The following is a 15,690-nucleotide window of genomic DNA, read 5'->3' on the forward strand; positions in this document are numbered from 1 at the left end:
CAAGCAAGCTCTACAATTCCCCACACCTCCCCAAACTTTGCTTACCTTCTCTCTCCCCTCAGCCTTGTGCAGGCCCAGTTTGTAAAAACTTCAATCGCACTTGCGCGACTTTTGCCTGGCAGGGGCGGAGAATCACAGAGGCTGGAGCTGGGTCAAACGCTTTAATGAAATTACATGAATGTTAAATCGGGTTTTGCATGCTGCTGCTGGGAACTAACCGAGTTATCGCTATGAGGGAGGGCAGCGTGGCATTCAATTCAGTGCCGGATATAGGTCTCTATTTTTGTCAGATGCCCGATAGTGGTTATTGTTTGCGGCGGCGTGAGGTGGAGAATTCAGCCCACTGAGTGCATGTGTGGAATGGGTGCTTTCTTTCTGATGGTACAGCTTAAATGGGGAGTGACTGGAGATGGCACAAAACCTTTGGGTTTGGCAGAGAAGCTGCAGTTACCCCCCTTTCAGGTAGAGATAATACAAGCAATAGCTCAGCATTTAAATTTGCCAGAGACACAGCCTACATTATTAGAATTCAATTGCAAATGAAAAGCAAGAAAATGATAAACAAAGAAACAGAACTGAAGAAACGGAGTAGCTATGGCAGAAGAAAACAAAAGGAGCAAGAGTAATGGTCAGAGGAGAGAATTTGAACTTCACAAAACAGAAATGAGGGAGTTGGAAAGGAAAGAGATCAACTTTTGGAGTTAAAGGAGGAGGAAAGTTTAGAGAAAAGACAAACCCCTTCTAGTCAAAGCCTAGTGGGAATAGGTGGAAATATATTCAAACACTGCCAAGGTTTGACGAGAAAGATGTGGAAGCCTTTATCATCCGAATTGAGAAAAAAAGTGGCTAAACAATTGAATTGGCCAAAAACCATGTGGGTAGTGTTGGTTCAAAGTTGGAAGGTAGAGCTAGTGAAGTGCTTGCATCACTAACAAAAGGAGGTATCTGGGGATAGTGATGTGAGAAAAAAAGCAAATATGAACAAGTGCCACGAGGCTACAGTCAGAAGTTTAGAAATCTAATGAGACATATCTTGAATTTGAAAGAATTAAAACTAGGTGGATAAAAGTGTATTAAAATTAGGCCAAACACTCTTACGGAAACTATTATTTCGGAAGAAGTTTAAGATTCACTACTCGCTGTAGTAAGAACTCAGGAGTCAAAACTGCTAGACTGGCAGCAGAAATAGCAGGTGGTTTTGAATTAGTTCACAAATTAAAGTCTGGCTTCCAACATCAACTTCAATCTGTGAAGGATAGAAACTGGGGGAAAATGAGAAAATTCACAGATAGTTAAGGCAAAGGAGATCTAGTTTGAGATATTAAAGGCGAAATTGCCACAGGTTTAAAAAAAAACCTATGATAGTGGGAGAGGGGTAAGAAAGGTTAAATGTTTTCTTTTGTAATAAAGTCGTTGATGGCTAAGAAAAGTACTGGGAAGGCAGACTCACTAAAACAAGATAAGCTAGGGGGTTTATTCAAGTGGTGGGAGGGAGAGACTATGGTTCCAGTGGAAGAGATGCAAAAGTGTACAGCCTGTTCAGAGGTTGGTGGCCAGATTTTGAGGGCAAGGTTACTCATGTCAAGGTAGAGTAGGTAAGATTAAGATCTTAAGGGACACCAGAGCAAGTCAATCTTTGTTGGGAGATAAGGAGATATGTAGTTCAGAAGTATTGCTAGTAAAAGGTGGTAATATGTGCCACTATGTAAGGCAAGTGGTGATAGGAGGGAAATAAAAATTACCCTTTACAGGGGTACACTTTATCCTGGGAAATGATACAACTGGATCACAGGTGTATGTGATGTCCACTGTGGTTGAAAAGCTGATGGAAAGTCAGAAAACTGGGATGTTGCAAGCAGCATATCCTGGGGCGTTTCAAAGTTACAGGTTGAGACAGGAGGATGAGAGTGCCACGTACCACCAATAGAGCGGCTTAAGTTCAGTTATCAGAAACGATGAAGCAGATATCTTGAAAGTTGGCAGAATTACAGCAAAACAGTTTAGAAAGCAGTTGCGTCAGAAAAGCATATACAGAATCACAGTGTGTACTGGAGCTTCAGAAATAATGAAAACTTGTACATATTCAAGTAGCTGAGAAATGGGCAGAAGTTCATTAACTATTATCGGTGGGTTATAGAAAGGAGGTTTTGCGGGTAGCTCATGAAGGTTTCATTGGGGCGTCATTTAGGAGTAAGGAAAACAAGCAAAAATCTTGAATTGTATAAGGATGTAGTTGAATTTTGCCCCACATGTCACCAGTCAGGTTGACCATAATACTAGATTTCCAGAGACCACTCAAACTATTTAAAAAACAGATATGGACTACCAAAAGAAATTAAATATTAGGACTCCAATTTTATGTCTAAGTTATGGATACTTTAGAAATAAAAGCAATTTACTCTAGAATCATGAGTATTAGAAGGACGGCATCAAACTTTCGTAAAAACCATGTTGAGGCCCAATACTCTGGATTATCCAGAGGACCACTTAAATTGATCAAAGATAAATTGGCGAGTCAGCGTTCTGAGACTCAGTATCAAACTAGGGCGAGATGAACTAGGGCTGGTGAGTCGGCTAGAAAACACTTATTGGACAAGAGGGACGGATATAAAATTGGGATAAAATGACCTTCAAAGTATAAAAGTATAGAACATGCACGAACAGACTCAAACAGCTTCTTCCCCACTGTCACCAGACTCCTAAATGACCCTTTTATTGACGGACCTCATTATCACTACACCCTGTATGCTTCATCCGATGCCAATGCTTATGTAGTTACATTGTATATCTTGTGTTGCCCTATTATGTATTTTCTTGAATTTTAATTCCCTTTTCTTCCCATGTACTGAATGATCTGTTGAGCTGCTTGCAGAAAAATACTTTTCAGTGTACCTCGGTACACGCGACAATAAACAAATCCAATCCAATCCAATAGTAATGATACATGTAGAGGTCAGAAATGAGACTCCAGGTTAGCTACATCCATGCATGCTCAGTCCATTAAAGTTAACACAGGTACAAAAGGAGATTGAAATTATAGTTAAGAATTGTATAATTGGGACTTCCGGTGGCGGCGATGTCCGAGTGAGCCGCACATTCAGCGGGCTCTCACTCTGGCGGGCGCTTAGGGGCTGATTCCCCGCGATGACCACGGAGCTGAAGGAAGGCGGCGGTGAAAGTGCTGAGGAGCGGGCTGCGGCACATGGAACAGCGGGAGTCCAGGAGGTAGAAGAGAGAGAAAAAGGGACAGAGACAAGGAGCTGTAGAAACTTACCTGGAACTTAAGATGGCGGACACACGGACCCCGGACTCAGCAATCCAGCAGGCGCTGGATAACATGCTCCAGGTAATGAAATCCAGTTTTGAAGCGCTGAAGCGGGACAGCTTGGACCCAATCCAGAAAGCGGTGGATCAGCTGAACCAGAGGCTGGATGCGCAAGATGTTAAAGTTAAGGTGCTGGGAGAGGCGGTGGAGGAGCAGGCGGATGCGCAGTCGGTTGCGGCGCTAGAAGTTGACGGGCTGAAGGAGCGACAGAGAAGACTGCTAGACAGAGTGGAGGAACTGGTGAATAGAGCCCATAGGAACAACCTGAGGATGGTCAGCCTCCCGGAGGGGGCTGAGGGAGCTGATGCCGCAGCGTTTGTAGCAGACCTATTGATGCAGCTGATGGGGGCCGAAGCCTTTCCGCGAACGCCAGAGCTGGAGGGGGCATAGAGTGCAGGCAAGGCAGGGGCGGCTGGGCGGACCCCCCGCCCGATGGTGATTACGTTCCACAGGTTCGTGGACAAGGAGCGGGTGCTGCGGTGGGCAAAGAGCGCCAGGAGCAGTACGTGGAACAAGTGTCCTCCGCATTTACCAGGTCCTAAGCCAGGAGGTGCCTTGGCGGTGAGCAGCCTTTAAGAATGTCAAGGAGGTGCTGTTCAAGAAGCACGTGAAGTTTGGTCTGCTGTTCCCGGCTCGTTTATGGGTCACGCACTAGGGTCAACACCACTACTTCTCCGAGCCTGAAGAAGAGATGGATTTTGTGAGGGATCAGGGGCTGGTCCCGAAGAGGCCCCACAGGCGCGAATTAGGGCCCGAGGACTACCGTAGAAAGGTACGTCATATGGGCCTGGACTGCTGTTCAACGGTTTGCTGGGTCAAAGGTGCCAAGTGGAACATTTGGGACTCTTTCCTTTGTTCATGGACATTGGTTTGGATTTTTTTTGGGTTTTCTTCTCTTATGTTTTAGTTTTTTCCTCTTCGGGCGGATTTTTACTTTTTGTGCGGCTCGCGGTGGACACAGGAGCCGGCACGGTAACGAAGGGGGGCTGGTCAGCAAGGGGGGGCCAAGGACGTGGGTTGGGGGGTTTTTGGTTTGTTGATGTCCACGCCTTCCTGTGCCAGTGAGTTCGCTCCGGTGGGTTGGAGAGGGGGATGGGGCGTCAGGGAGTGGGGAGGAAGACAGGGAAACAATGGGAAGGAGACAGGAGGGCGCCGGAGTGATGAGTCACCGGGCTAGCAAATTGGCTAGTCAAGGGAGTCAGGTGGGGAGGGAGAGATCACAGCCAGTGGATGGCAGGGGTGGGGGTAGTTCTGCTGACGTGGGAGGGACTTGAAATAGGCACTGGAAAGGAGGTCGAGGGTGGAGGCAGCCAACGGGCGGGCCAGGAATGGCGCGACGCATTGGCCGGGGGCCAGCCCGAGAAAGGCTATGGTTGAACAGCATATTGAGGAGGGGGGGGGGGGGGGGGGGGGGGGGGGGGTGTGCCCCCCGACCAGGCTAATCACCTGGAACGTCAGGGGACTGAATGGGCCGGTTAAGAGAGCGCGGGTGTTCGTGCACTTGCGGGCTCAGAGGGCGGACGTAATTATGTTGCAGGAGACACATCTGAAAGTGTCTGACCAGACCAGGCTAAGGAAGGGCTGGGTTAGCCAGATCTTCCACTAGGACTTGGACTCGAAGTCCAGGGGGGTGGCAATCATGATCAACAAGTGGGTGCAATTTGAGGCGGAGGGCATATCCGTAGACAGGGGGGGGCAGATACCTGATGGTACGGGGCAGACTGGAGGGGAGAAGAGTGGTGCTGGTGAATATATATGCCCCAAACTGGGATGACGTGGACTTCATTAAAAAAGAGTGCTGGGGAAGATCCCGGACCTAGACTCTCGCAGGCTAATAATGGGGGGGGCTTTAACATGGTCCTTGACCCGGCTTTGGATTGGTCGTGTCCCAGAACGGGTAGACTCCCAGCAATGGCAAGGGAGCTGAAAGGGTTTATGGAGCAAATGGGGGCAGTGGACCCCTGGAGAGTCAGACAGCCGTCAGGAAGGGGCTACTCGTTTTACTCGCACGTCCATAAAGTATATTCTAGGATAGATTTCTTTGTACTAAGCAGGGATTGTATAGGGGAGGTAAAGAACATGGAATATTCAGCAATCACTATCTCAGACCATGCCCCGTACTGGGTAGACCTGCAGATCAGGGGGGGGCGAACTACCAACGCCCGCAATGGAGGCTAGACGTGGGACTGTTGTCGGAGGAGGGGATCTGTGAGAGGCTTCGGAGGTGTATGCAAAATTACTTGCAGGTGAATGACACGGGGGAGGTCTCAGCGGCGACCCTGTGGGAGGCGCTAAAGGCAGTAGTGCAGGGGGGAGCTGATTTCAATTGGGGCCCACAGAGCCAAGGCAGACAGGGAAGAGATGGATAGATTGGTCAGGGAAATGGGTCAGATAGATGAAGAGCACGCGGAGTCCCCGGGTGAGGTTTTACTCAGGGAGAGGCAGAGACTACAGGCGGAACTGGGGGCACTATCCACGAGTAGGGCCGTGGAACAGCTTAGGAAGGCGAGGGCATGATGTATGAGCATGGGGAAAAGGCTAGCAGACTGTTAGCGCAGCAACTCAGGAAGAGGGAGGCGGCCAGGGAAATAAGTAGAGTGATGGATGGGGAGGGGCGCAAAGTGGAGGACCCGGCAGGATTGAATAAGGTATTCCGGGACTTCTATCGCAAGCTGTATACTTCAGAGCCACAGGAAGAACCGGAGGAAATGGATGTGTTAACATTCCCAACAGTAGGTGGGGGGGGCGAGTGGATGAGCTGGGGGCCCCGATTAGAGCGGAGGAGGTATTGGGGGGGCCTAAAGGCCATGCAGTCGGGGAAAGCCCTGGGGCCGGATGGATACCCAGTAGAGTTCTATAGGAAGTTCTCGGAGCTGGTGGGCCTGGTCTTGGCGAGGGTTTTCAGTGAGGCAAGGGACAGAGGGACCCTGCCGCCGACAATGTCGCAAGCCACTATATCACTGATATTGAAATGGGGTAAAGACCCGGAGGCGTGCGGGTCCTACAGGGCAATCGCCCTGATTAATGTTGACGCCAAGCTCCTGGCAAAGGTACTGGCGGTTAGAATGGAGGAGTGTGTACAGGAGGTGATTGGGGAGGACCAAACTGGGTTCGTGAAAGGTAGGCAGCTGGCGGCCAACCTGAGAAGATTACTTAATGTGATAATGATGTCCCCGGCGGGCAGGGAGGTGGAGGTAGTGGTGGCGATGGACGCCGAGAAGGCCTTTGACCGGGTGGAGTGGGACTATCTATGGGAGGTGCTCAGATGGTTTGGGTTCGGGGAGGGACTGGTGAATTGGATCAAATTATTATATCAGGCCCCAAAGGCCAGCGTCAGGACTAACAGGTGTCGGAGTACTTTAGGCTGTACCGAGGGACCAGACAGGGCTGCCTGCTCTCCCCGCTGCCGTTTGCGCTGGCCATAGAGCCACTGGCGATTGCGCTGAGAGCCGCAGAGGGATGGAAGGGGATGGTGAGGGGCAGGGTAGAACATAGGGTCTCACTTTATGCAGACGACCTGCTCCTGTACGTGTTGGACCCAGTGGCCGGGATGGGAAGTATAATGGGAATGTTGAGGACGTTCGGCCAGTTTTCAGTATACAAATTAAATACGGGCAAGAGTGAAATGTTTGTGGTGCAGGAGGACAGATTGAGAGGGCTACCGTTTAGGCTGGTTGAGGAAAATTTCCGGTATTTGGGAATCCAGGTGGCACGAGACTGGGGCAGGCTGCACAAGTTAAATTTGGCCAGGGTGGTGGAGCAAATGAAGGGAGAATTTTGGAGATGGGATGCACTCCCGTTGTCGCTCGCAGGGAGGGTGCAGACTGTAAAGATGACAATCCTCCCTCGATTTTTGTTTATTTTTCAGTGCCTCACGATCTTTATCCCACAGTCCTTCTTCAAAAGAGTTAACGGGCTGATCATGAGCTTTGTCTGGGCAGGAAAGACTCCGCGGATGAAGAAGGCGATGTTGGAGAGGAATTGCAGCGAGGGAGGGCTGGCTTTGCCGAGTCTGATTAATTATTACTGGGCGGCCAACTTCGCTATGATAAGGAAGTGGATGGTGGGTACGGGGTCTATCTGGGAGCGGGTGGAGGCGGCTTTGTGCAGAGGCTCCAGCCTGGCAGCCCTGGTCACGGCTCCTCTACCGCTGCCGCCGGCCAGGTACTTCACCAGCCCGGTAGTGGTGGCGACCCTGCAGATATGGAGCCAGTGGAGGAGGCATGTAGGGGAGATAGGGGCGTTGATTTGGGCGCCAATCTGCGACAACCATCGGTTTGCCCCTGGGAGTATGAATGGGGGGGTTTCGAGCATGGCGGCGGGCGGGGGTGGGCGATATGTTCCTGGAAAGGAGCTTTGTGAGTTTGAGGAGCTTGGAGGAGAAATTTGGTCTGCCAAGGGGAAATGATTTTAGGTACCTACAGTTGCAGGACTTTGTCCGTAGACAGGTCCCATCTTTCCCACGCCTCCTGCCAATGGGGATCCAAGACAGACTAGTCTCTAGGGGGGGGGGGGGGGAAGAAGGGGAGGGTAGAGTCTCTGATATTTTCAGGTGCTCATGAGGGAGGAAGGGTCCCAGACAGAGGAACTGAAACTTATATGGGAGGAGCTAGGCGGGGAAATGGAGGACGGGCTGTGGGCAGCGGCCCCGAGTAGGGTAAATTCGACAGCAACATGTGCCAGGCTTGGGCTGATTCAATTTAAGGTCGTTCACCGGGCCCACATGACGGTGGCTCGGATGAGCAAATTCTTTGGGATAGAGGACAAATGCGCTAGGTGCGCGGGAGGACCAGCGAACCACGTTCACATGTTTTGGGCATGCCCAAGCTTAGGGGGTGCTGGGAGGGATTTGCAGGCGTCATGTGCCGGGTGCTAAAACAAGGGTGGTGATGGGTCCAGGGGTGGCAATTTTTGGGGTTTCGGAAGACCCGGGAGTCCAGGGGGAGAAAGAGGCCAATGTTTTGGCCTTTGCTTCCATGATAGCCCGGCGACGAATACTATTGGCGTGGAGGGAGGACTCAAAGACCCGAAGAAGAGTTATGGCTTGCGGACATGTTGAGTTTCCTGGGTATGGAAAAAATTAAGTTTGCCTTGAGGGGATCTGTACAGGGGTTCACCCGGAGGTGGCCACCATTTATTGACTTCTTTGCGGGAGAGTGAGCGTCAGCAGGGGGGGGGGGGGGGGTAGAGTAGAGCAGAGCAGAGCAGGAGGGATAAAATGGCGGGTAGTACCAGTGGGGGAGGAGCGGGCTGGTGCAGTATGTTACGATTGAAGGTACGTGGATGTTTGCACATTTTTGCTTTCTTTCTGTTGATATGTGTTACCGTTTACAAAGCCAAAAACTACCTCAATAAAATTGTTTATTAAAAAAAAAGAATTGTATCATTGAAGTGAGCTTGCAGCAATCAGAGCTCACCTGGTGATGGTACCAAAATCAGATTTGTATCCTATTCTTCATTTGGAATGCTAAGGTGGGACAAGCAAATTTTACACAAAACCTGACTTCAAATACCTTCAGACAGGCAGAGGAAGTTTCAACTCTGACACCAAATGGTTTGTATTAGCTTTAAAGTTATTGTTTTTGGACTGAGGAATGTGCACTAGCAAAATTCCAAAGATTAACCAACAAAGTCATTTCTGATTTAAACTGTCATGCGGGTGTCCCTTTAAGAAAGTTTTATATTATCACATGGCATCAGTGATGTCATTGTGTGGGTGGAGCTAGGCTGTGGCACTGGCTTTTACTTTCATTTTGAGCTGGAAGCTGGCTGTGTCTGAGTTTTATTTTCGGTTTACACTGTTGGAGGCTGGATTCAGAAAAAGGCGGCTTCTTCCCTCTCTATGTTAAAAAGGTGTCCAGATCACTTGATAATTTAAAAGTGTTAACTGTTTTCTGTAAATAAAGAATTAAAACCTACTGTTTTGTTAAAGGATTTTCCTAGTTTTATTGGATGTTATCATCAAGTTGAAGCAACAGAAAGGATATCTATCTATATACATACACAGAGACAGAGACAACTGTAGCTGTGTGGGGAATTTATGTTTGTAGTTGATCAGAATTGCTTATTGCGTGTGGTTATAAACTGGTTAACTGAATTTGTAGAATAAAAACTTCTGTTTAAAAGTGCTCTAGGCCCTCAGTTAAAATAACACCTGGAAAGTAGGCCCTCGTGCTCCTCATAACCGAAATCAATAAATAGTTGTGGGTCAGGTGAACTCAATGAGATTGCAGTTTTCTAAACCCTAGCCTACAACAAAACAATTGTGCAGTGTTTATTGACAACATGGCATTTAGGTGTCAAGTGCGGAAGGAGCATTTGGAACATTTAAAGAAATTATTAGATTGACTACAGGGGAGCCACATTGGTGGCAAACTTGGCCAAGTGACATACTATTGGACTTGGTCAACTGACCCACAGAATGGGAAAATTAAAGCTATTGCGAAGTTTCCAATACCATCAACAAGAAAAGAAGTTCTGATATTTTTGGGCATAAGTGGTTTCTAATGGAAATCCATGTCAAATTTTAATGTTGTTGCTCCACTACTTCTGAAAAATCACAAGAAATGTCAGCGGAAGTGTGCATTATCAGGAGGGGTTCGGTAATCGGAAAATAGTTTTAACCACTGCACCAGTGTTGGCGACACCCAATTATACCAAGCAATTTAAGATGGCAATTGATGCTGCGATGTGTACTGTTGGAGGAAGATGACAAAATAATCAAAAAGGCCTGTTGGTTGAATATTTAGTTTGAGAAAAATAACCATCAAGGAGACACTGGCATTACAATGTTGACAAATCAGAATCAATTGTATATACAGACCACAATTCTTGGAGAAGTTTAAGGATGGAGATGGTGGACTGTTTCGATCAAGCGTATTGTTACAACTATTTAAATTATTATACATGCAGCAGGAAAAGAAAATGTTGGAAGACTGGAATGTAAAGGTGGAAAAGACTGAAATGGACTACACTCATGATTCTTAAATGTAACAAGTATGAGTAATGTTTAGAGCTGAAAGGCTTTGGAAAATGAAGCCGTCTTTTTATATTTCAGGTTCACGTTTTCTTAAGGGGGGTAGTTATGATGAATGTAGGCATTTCAGATGTACATGTATTTGGTGCAGTAAAGGGTTAGAAGCCTGCATTAGTGCGCATGACTGCTGCAGTAACCGTATTTTAAAAAATCCTGGTTTGCATGACAGCTAGGCTTTTTGGAGCCAGAGGTGCAATTAAAGCACCACAAAAGTTGGGATTAATGTTGGAAGGTGAGCTGAGAAGGTTTCTGAAGGAATAGAGCCAGAGATTCTGCACTATTTTGATGGTGTCTGGTCTCTTTAAGCAGTCAGTAAAAAGATTTCTCTATAATAATATTTATTAGCGTCACAAGTAGATTTACATTAACACTTCAATGTTCCCTAGTTGCCACACTATGGCACCTGTTCTCCGAGGGACAATTCAGAATATCCAATTCCGTGGGAGGAAACCAGAGGAAGCCCACGCACACACGAGGAGAGCGTGCAGACTCCGCAGTGACCCAAGCCAGGTCCCTGGTGCTGTGAAGCAATAGTGCTAACCACAGCAAGTATTCCCATGCTAATTGTATTAAAAGTAGATTGGGGTCAGAGGTGGTTTTGTTGTTAGAGTGAGAATAAAGACAGCAGTTAGGTTTGTGTCATTGTAGGATTAGCATTGTTTAGACCAGTTGAGACTGCTTTAAAAAATGGAAGATCACAGAACTGCAGAAATTGAAGTTCTAGGCACATGAGTAAGAAAGGCAGTTTTTTTTAAGTTTGTTCATATGAAATGTTATAGCAGACAAGCCATCTGGATTTAGCAGAGAGAATTGCTGCTATTTTCACCTTGGGATTTTCTTCCTCTTACTGTCATGCTATCTTTGTTTCTCGGTAAAGGTGGAGGATACAGTACATGTAACACTCAACTCATAACTAATGCAGTTGTATGTGTGCAGGTAGTGCTCCACCTGGTGCTGCAAACATCTAAGCTAACATTTGTTGTGTGCACAAGGAACAATGAGCATCAGTTTCATACTGTGGGGACGTCCTGTTTCTAAAGCAACATCATATTACTTACCACAAAACATTATAAAGACGTTACCACAAACATTATAAAGACCAATAGCTCAGCTGGTTGGATGGCTAATTTGTGAACACCAATAGCATGGGTCAATTTTTGTACTAGCTGAGGTTACTTATGGGTCCCGCCTTCTCAACATTCCTTGCTAGAGGTGTGGTGGCGCTCAGGTTAAATAATTATTCAGCTCTCTGGGACTGGTGACATTGACACTTCCAAGACTAATCATTTCGTAGCACCAATGACAAATCAAGATTTACAAGTTTGTTTGAAACTTTTTTTATTAACACTTAAAAAGCGCTTCCTTTTCCATACATGGGAGACCACTGCAGGAATAAACAAGACTCTCAAGGCCAAAACGTCCGAATAAAGTTGCCAAAGCAAAGTTACACCTCATGTCCCCAGGATTCAGGGGATAAACCCCGATAAAGTTGCAGACAGGAGTGTTAAACATAAACAGGAAATAAGTTTAAAACCATGAGTATTATCCACCCTTTAAAAAAAAGTTTAAAAAAAATAAATAAACAGCACAAATTGCCCAGCGAGAATTTAGATCAGGGATCTATTTATAAATGATGGATCATCAACTTGCAACAGGATTTCCATTTTATGAAAACTTTGATAAACAAACTGAGCTTTTTCTGCTATAATGTGCCTTTTGTGCCAGATCAGATCCAGTAGGCACGATTACCTGGAAATCACACCAGCTGCCGACTGCTGCGTGGACTCCAGATCATGGACAGTCATCAGCAGGCTCCCAACCATTTTTCATGGTCCTGGACTGCAACAGTCTGCCTAGGGTAACAGCCATCTGTAGACAGGTTTCTTGTGCCTTTCAGGAGGTCCCACTGTTGTGAGATAAGAAGACGAGTAAGCATTGATATGCATGGGTGCATGCACACGAACAGTAGGTACACAACAATTAAAAGAGGCTGCCCACTTGTTGCCCTACAGCAGGGATGGCAGCGATGCGCAGAGAGATAGAGGAAACAAAAACTGAAATTTAACTGGGTTAATTTTTAAATGTAAAAAAGGAGCCCAAAAGCACATTTTGTTCCTGAAAAGTCTTCAAATACAAATAAGGCATATGGGTAACCATACAATAGAACCTTTGTGAACCCATTTGAAAATGAAACCTTGTTTTGCAGTGTTAATTTTCTAGGATATTACTTGATGGCACAATCTTTCCAATTCCTTTGTCTCTTATCTCATGTCAGATATGACAGTGCAAAATTGGCCTTCCAAACATTGCTAGCAGGAAACCAATAGGGATTTTCAACATAATCAGAAGCAAATAAAATTTGTTTAACCCATCTCAGTTATCAAGGTCAAAGGAAATTGTGAAATTTCCTCTTCAAAACAATTGTGGTGGGGACAGTAAATGCCTCTGCCAGGAACCAACCACCTCGAGATCAAACACGATGTTGATGTGAATCCTGCCCATTGTCAGGGTCTTACAAATCTGTACATTAGAATGCGACAGTTAGGTCTCACTCAAATACATTCCCTAGATCTATCCAAGGTGTGGTATCTAGCGTCCTCACCCGGGAGATCTTGGGTGCAGGCAACCAATGGGGATCACCCATGGTATCAGAGGCCCCTAGGTACTTGCCCTCTGGACTGGGTGGCACTACTCACATGACAAGATTGAGCCCTGGGTCGCAAGGACTCCCCTTATAGGGGTGGGGGGGGGGGGGTAGAGGAAAAAAAAAAAGTGTCAGGATGACGCCATTTAAAAACGGTGAGGTGATCTCTCCCTGCACTGAGGAGTTTTGGCGAGCAGAGCTCCCCAGTGCAGACATGGGACTAAGTTTGGCCTTGGCCACATATTTCCTGCTAAGGCCCCAGATCGATCCAAATGCCCGTTTGATTTATTTTAGGGACCAATCAGTTAAATAGAACAGAAATTAACAGAGGGACAAATTAAAAAAGGGGCTGCTCCTGGAAGGGGCACTGCCCTCGCCCAAAAAAATGGAAACATCATAACGTTAAGAGGGGTCGATAAAGCAATCCAACCCCCTGCGGTGCCTAGTGGGCACGGAAGGCCTCGAGAATGCACGTAGCATGCTCCTTCTCCAGGCACACCCGCCACAAATAAAGCTGCAGAATGAGGGCAGGCATTCTGGCTGAACACTGTCTGGAGCAGTTTATGGCAAGTTTTGCCAGGCCATGAGGAAGTTTTGCCAGGCCACACCGGGTGTCCACAGATCAGGAGCTACTAAAAACTAAAAGCAGCCTAGGACACTCATAGACATGGACTCCACACCACTGCAGAAATGGCAGAGTAACCTGCCAGTGCAGTTTCTTGACAACTACTGCAACATTCCTCTTTTCCCCCCAAGTGACAGGCGGGGTTACTAACGGGAAACTATTTCTCTCTCCCTCCCCCCCCCCCCCCCCCAAACCTAGGTTGTGGAGTGCACATAAAATTAAGGCCATAATAAAGAGTTTCCTTTCAGCTGTGGGTAAAATAGTATACCTAACAACCTATATGCTTAAATCACCATTCCGGTTTTAAATCAGGATTGCAGGTAGTCTTGCAACTCATGCACACAAGCTTAAGAAAAGGTTAGAAGGAAGAGTGAAAAAATCCATTATAACTAGGCCAGTATGATTTTCTAGTTGCCCTAGCAGAGGTGCAGAAGCCAGACATTTTATGACAAGGTAAAATGCTTCACATGATTTCCCCCCCTAGAAATTTATTGTAAGAATATAAATAGCCATACTTCCTGATGGAAATCTAATCTTTTTAGATTCTAAAATATTTTATTTTGATAAAGACAGAAACATCTAAATCTGACACCTTTATTTTACAAGATTAATTCAAAGCCCTACACAATTTGCATTTAAAAATCTTTGGTTTTGGATATAGGTTGTTTTGGATATAGGTTTGGTAGAATTGACAATCCGAACTGGAATTATCTGTGATGCAATTCAAATAAATGGAGTCTTTAAAATTAGATCTCAAGAATTCACCTCCTCTTCCAACCAGTTATACATAGCTTCAAAGTTTCTTTTTAAGAATGTCTCTGTTCTTTTTACATCTTTATCTGAAGAAGAATATTGCTCAGATGACTGTCCATGCTCACCATTCAGTGATTCAGCATTAGTTTGCTCTCTGCTCCCATGCAAATGTTCAACGTGAGGCAAGTAGTCTATAACACCATCGCCCTCCTCATGCCAGTAGCCAGGGAAGGTTATAGCTTGCTTGCGGAGTTCCTGGTACTTCTCATGCATTAGAAACTGGGTGGTGTTCCTTGGGGCTCTCATACCCGGTGCCCTCTTGCCATTGATATTAACAGGTCTAAGCAAGGCCCCAAAATCAATGGGGTTCTGCGCTCTTCCTCTTCCATACTTGCGCCACCATCGCTGCCTCTTTTTTCTCCAGTTCTGCTGGCGGGCACAGCCATGTTCGGATCTACAGCGTTTGTACCTTTTGGAAAAGGAGCAGGGCTTCTTCCAGCCTTCATTGGCAACATTACCTCCCATAGCCTCCAAGACACCAGAAAGAGGAGGGAGGGAAATCCAAGACTACTCTGTATTTTTAGCCTAATCTCAATTTGAGAGTCAGTGCCCTTTGGAGAAAGTCCAGTGCCACTCACACAGAAACACACAATACAAACTGATCAAACCTCGAGAGGTTCTCAGGTAGAAAAGGATTTTAAGAGAGGATTGCAACTAGAAAGTTGCACAATGGTGGCGTTAAAAAAAGTAAGGCTTCCTTGACAACAGGTACCAGTGAGACTGGGGGGGGGCGGGGGGAGCTCAGCAATCACCAAGATCCCAAAACCTGAACACACCCCCACAGGAAAAAAAAAACAAAAATACACTTCCTCCCAGCACAGTACAACAGTTAATCGAATAAGAATTGGTTTAAAAAAAAGTTTTTAAAAATCGGAAACCCCGCTGGTTTTAAGGAAGCCGCCGTAGCAGTACCTGGTGCTCTGTCCGGCCCTGCTACCTCCTGCGCCTTGGCCAGCGGACACTAACGGACAACGTTCTGGAAACGTCTCTTATACCTGCGACCTGCGCACGCAACCTCACGTGGGGGGAGAGGGGCGGGGCCAGTCGGTTGCCACGGGAGACAGCCAATCAGGCCCCGGCTGCTTGCGGGTGACGCCTCACACAGCACAAAAGTACAAGGATGATGGTTGCTAGGAAGCTGAAATTTAATGTTTATTTCCTCTCTTCTGCAGGCCTGGGTTGTCTGTGATATTATTTTATATATATATATATTAGATATGCATGCGTCGTGTTTTATTGCAGGAAAA

General features: G+C 46.6%; 1 protein-coding gene across 3 annotated transcripts in view; it reads right to left on the bottom strand.

Annotated features, from left to right (window-relative positions):
• The window catches only part of LOC119954876 (coiled-coil domain-containing glutamate-rich protein 1-like), a 32,600-nt gene extending 17,133 nt beyond the window's left edge, over window positions 1-15,467 (bottom strand). Inside the window, exons 1-2 of one of the 3 annotated variants that reach the window (XR_005458324.1) lie at window positions 15,356-15,467; window positions 12,111-12,267 (exon numbers count right to left, since the gene is read on the bottom strand). Coding sequence is in view for 1 of the 3 variants with exons in the window: in XM_038780485.1 (XP_038636413.1) it covers window positions 12,215-12,267; window positions 14,509-14,908 (453 nt within the window). In the remaining 2 variants the exon portion in view is untranslated. The other 2 variants (XR_005458323.1, XM_038780485.1) reach the window with 2 other exon arrangements.
• Window positions 15,468-15,690: the final 223 nt, after the last annotated feature.

This window comes from Scyliorhinus canicula, chromosome 20 (genome assembly GCF_902713615.1).
Source record: "Scyliorhinus canicula chromosome 20, sScyCan1.1, whole genome shotgun sequence".
Lineage (NCBI taxonomy): Eukaryota > Metazoa > Chordata > Chondrichthyes > Carcharhiniformes > Scyliorhinidae > Scyliorhinus > Scyliorhinus canicula.